At 27.3% G+C, this 4,233-nt stretch overlaps 1 protein-coding gene across 3 annotated transcripts in view; it reads left to right on the forward strand.

Annotated features, from left to right (window-relative positions):
* The window catches only part of LOC107618172 (BAG family molecular chaperone regulator 1-like), a 3,532-nt gene continuing 2,419 nt past the window's right edge, over window positions 3,121-4,233 (forward strand). For all 3 annotated transcript variants that reach the window (XM_021121742.1, XM_021121748.1, XM_016320169.2), the window contains exon 1: window positions 3,121-3,803. In XM_021121742.1, coding sequence (XP_020977401.1) covers window positions 3,578-3,803 — 226 coding nt within the window. In that variant the 5' untranslated portion in view covers window positions 3,121-3,577. The remainder of the gene's footprint in view (window positions 3,804-4,233) is intronic.

The following is a 4,233-nucleotide window of genomic DNA, read 5'->3' on the forward strand; positions in this document are numbered from 1 at the left end:
CTAAATTAACTTTATTCTAAATCCTAAATTAACTTAACCCTAAACCCTAAATTAGCATATAATAATCAAACTCTAAATTCTAAATTAACATATAACTAAATCCTAAATTAACGTAAATAAGAAAAAAAAGGGACCATGGAACCTGAGGGACAAACAGAGAAAGAAGAACAAAGAGAAAGTGGGAGTCGTGCTGGTACTGGACGGCGACGGCTGAAAACAAATAGAGAGAAAGAGGGAGTCACGGCTGACGGAGGAGAGAGGAGGAACATGTGTGGGTCACCAAAATACAGCGTTTAACTAAAATGGATTTACTGGCGGATTGTTCTGACGATAAAGTCCACGCTAAATTTCGTACCTATTTTTCCCGTTTTTCCTCCAAATATTACCGGTGAATTTACCATCAGAAACGGAAATCCATCGGTAATGATTTGACCAAACGAATTACACATCAAAACCGTTCATATATCGTGATATTACTCTTCTTCTTTTCTAAATTCTACAACTTTCATTTTCGTTCTGCTCAGTTTTCTGCGAGATAAGACAAATGAAAATAATTTCCTAATTTTATTGTATTGTACAATCTGTTTTATTAAGCACTAAAAATAGTTCTTTCGTTCAGACTCTCTCCCCTCTCAACTCACTTGAAAATCTTCAGAAAAAATTGGTAAGAGGGGATGTTAAAAAATAAAGAAGAGAATAATAGGTTTTGCTTTAATAAAGGAATAATAAAAATTTTTGAATTTTTATGTGTCCTGTCAATTTAATTTATCAAACATAATATATAAATACAAGTAGTATTTTATGTTCATGTTTCAAGTATACGTGTCTATGTTTATATTTGTGGATGTACACTAACCAAATACAGCTTAGATAATTATAGATTAATATCATTTAATGATATTTGTTTGAATAACATATGTTTATAATCAATGTTAATTTTTTTAGATGTTTGATTATCATTATTTAAATGATATATTTATTTTTAATGCACCTGTAAAAGAAGTTGTAAATTAAATTACTAATTATAAATGTCATGAATTGAGCAAAAACTTGAGAAAGACAAACACAATTTATGAAAGTCAATAATAATTATTTTTTTCACATAAATTATAACTAAGAGATTAATATATTATGAGTTTAAGAGAATTTTTTAATTTTAACAAAATTTAAAAATTAAACTAGAAAACTTAATCAATTTAAATTTACAATAAAAAAAATTGAAAACCCTAATCATAGATATCCAATTTTATAAGAAAGTAAAATCAATAGTCATAATATCTATTTTATTTATTTAAGCTGTCAATTCTAAATACTTTTATTCTGCTGTCCTTGATGTAATTTATTTTGCATTTTAAAAAAATATTATTTAAATAACAGTTTCATTAAATTAAATTCAATAAATTAACAATTTCTCGTAGAAATAATACTCTACTCATCATCACTTTATGGTGCATCTAGTTCAACGCATGCATATACTACATTAGATTAGACTGAGTAGGCATGAAATTTAATTAGAACAAGATGAAAATAAATCAACCACAAACCTAAGTAAGGAATCATTGCCATCCTAGAATGGCTGTAAAATTGTAGCAACCAATGCGGCTATTAAAATGAGAACTGATGTATCCCACACATAATATTCACTGAACATTACTCACAGAATATGATTTTTAATTTCTTTCGGCTAATAAAATGACTTCCTATTCCACCTGAAATCTCAAAGGAAACAGACAAGTGACAACTGGCTCCACCTTTTTCTGCATTCACTTTTGTCTGTGCCATTTTTCCTTAATAAAGTTACCTTTAGAATTCAATTTTTTTTTAAAAGATAGTTCGAGTTGAGGAAAAAAGTTGTGAGTCTGTAAAATCTGTTATAATTCAAAATTAGAATAACAACTTTAAATATTAAGAATAACACTAGTTTCAAACTCCAACCACTGTTCAGTGTTCTTCATTCTTTCTCCCCCTCTAGTGTTCTCATATTCTCACCGACATTTAACTACATGTATGCATTCATCTACTAAAGGTGAAACAGAAGAAAAAGAAGAGCAAAAACAGCAAAATTTATTGTGCCCTTTATCTCCTCATTAAATTGTCCTTCTTCCTCAATTCTTATGTCAAAAAAACCATACAATACATTAAATTTTGACCAAATCCCACTTTTCAGTAGGGGGTGTACATACCCACCCCGAAGATTCGGCCCAAATATAAACATTTTAAGAACTAATTTAGTGTGATTTTGTTGGGTTTAGAATTGGATTCGAGTCTTAAAAATAAATTCGGTCATTATTTAGGATTGGGTCAAGACGAATCTGTCTTCACCCAATTCTTGTGCACCCTAAAATTTTGTTTGTTTTTGAAAACATGATAAGATAAAACACCAAAAACAAGACACAAAGAATAGAGACACAAAATTTTATATTCTTATATTATATTTGGTGATAAACTAGAACAAATTATAAAAATTTAATTTATTTTCATTTTTTTCCATCAAAAAAATTAGAGAAGAAAAATATAATAGTAAAAAAATATAATTATAAAAAATTAACAAAAATAATAAAAAAAAATAAAAATAAATTGTGTCCCTTATTAGTATTTTTGTGTCCTTTCTGTCAAGATGGACACAATATTTCTGTCTATATTTTATCTGTCAAATACGATTTTATGTTCCTGTCTTAGTGTTCCATTCATGTAAACAAACACAGCCTAAGAAAGGTATATATGTTTTAAATTAATTCCAATATTATGTTATACTAATTATAAGTTTATTGTTTTATTTTTAATTACATTTGTTGAATTAGAAAATAAGTCAAAGAAGCATCAAATTAGAATTTATAAACAAATTTAAATTCAAATATGGATCAACTTTTTGGTAACAAATTTTTTTTTTATAAATAAATATAAATAAATTTTTTTTATAAATAAGTTTCTTTATATATAAATTATTGTTAAATCTTTAAAAGTCTAATTTTCACTCAATTTGAAACCGATATAATTGTGGTCCAAAAATATTTAGATTTTATCGAGTTTAGGATCGAATTAAAAGTTAAAAAAACAGACCTAATATATATTTAAGGTTAAATCTAGATTAAGACAAATCCGACACATGTACACTCTTACTTCCTAGAGTGAAACCTTCACTATAATAGACAACCAACTATATCTCTCTTCTTTACTTCCTTTTTTATTTTCACTTGTTCATATCCTTTTAGATTCTTCTCTTTTAATTCTGATACTTTTGAGTGGTGCCCATTTGTTTTCTCTACTATTCTTTTCCCTTATTATTCTTGTATTTCTGCGTCGTTTTTCTTTCTTATATATCTTCCACCTACCGACTACTACTAAACCTTCAATACAAGGTTCTATAGATTTACTTTAATTTCACTCAACTTTCCTTTCATCAATTACAAACTTCATGTTATGTGTAAGAGGCTTTTTGGTTTGCTAAGGTTGTTCTTTCTTAATTTCTTGTTGTTCTCTTACATAAGGGAATGGTAGTACCTAATTAGATACTTGTTTATTGGAGAGATTCAAATTAGGCTTGAAATTCTAACAATATATTCTTTCCATCAAAGATATGTCACACAATAAAGAAACAACAACGATGAGCAGCAACAACATGTTTTCTAAGGGTAAGAAATCCGGTCATGAATGTGAATTAAGGCCAGGTGGAATGCTTGTTCAGAAGCGTGATTCAAACTCGGATCGAAACTCCGATTCGGCTGCATTGTCCACCATCATGGTTAAAGTGAAATATGGATCTGCATATCACGAACTTCCTATTAGTTCGCATGCAAGTTTTGGTAAATGCAGATTTCAAAAGTTATTCTCTTTTCCTATGTTTAGGAGACTTAACTTATTTGGAGAAGAAACAAAGATGAAAATATAAAATCTTAAAATACTTTTGCTATATGTTCTTATTTTTATTTTTAATATTTTTTATTTTCAAAATTTTGTGAAAAAAAAAATTTTATATCTCTTATTTTTTTTATAAAATTCCAAAAATAAAAAACACAAAAAATAAAATTAAAAAATAAAAATACAAACTAAATACGTTTCAAGACAAATTCGTATCACGAATTTTGTATTAGTTCGCATGCAAGTTTTGGTAAATGTAAATTTTAAAGTTCTCCTCCTTTCCTATGTTTAGGAGACTTAACTTATTTGGAAGAGAAAACAAAGATAAAAATATAAATTTATTTTGGTTTGAGTTTTTTTTTTTTTTTAAATTTT

Source organism: Arachis ipaensis, chromosome B01, assembly GCF_000816755.2.
Source record: "Arachis ipaensis cultivar K30076 chromosome B01, Araip1.1, whole genome shotgun sequence".
Classification (NCBI taxonomy): Eukaryota; Viridiplantae; Streptophyta; class Magnoliopsida; order Fabales; family Fabaceae; genus Arachis; species Arachis ipaensis.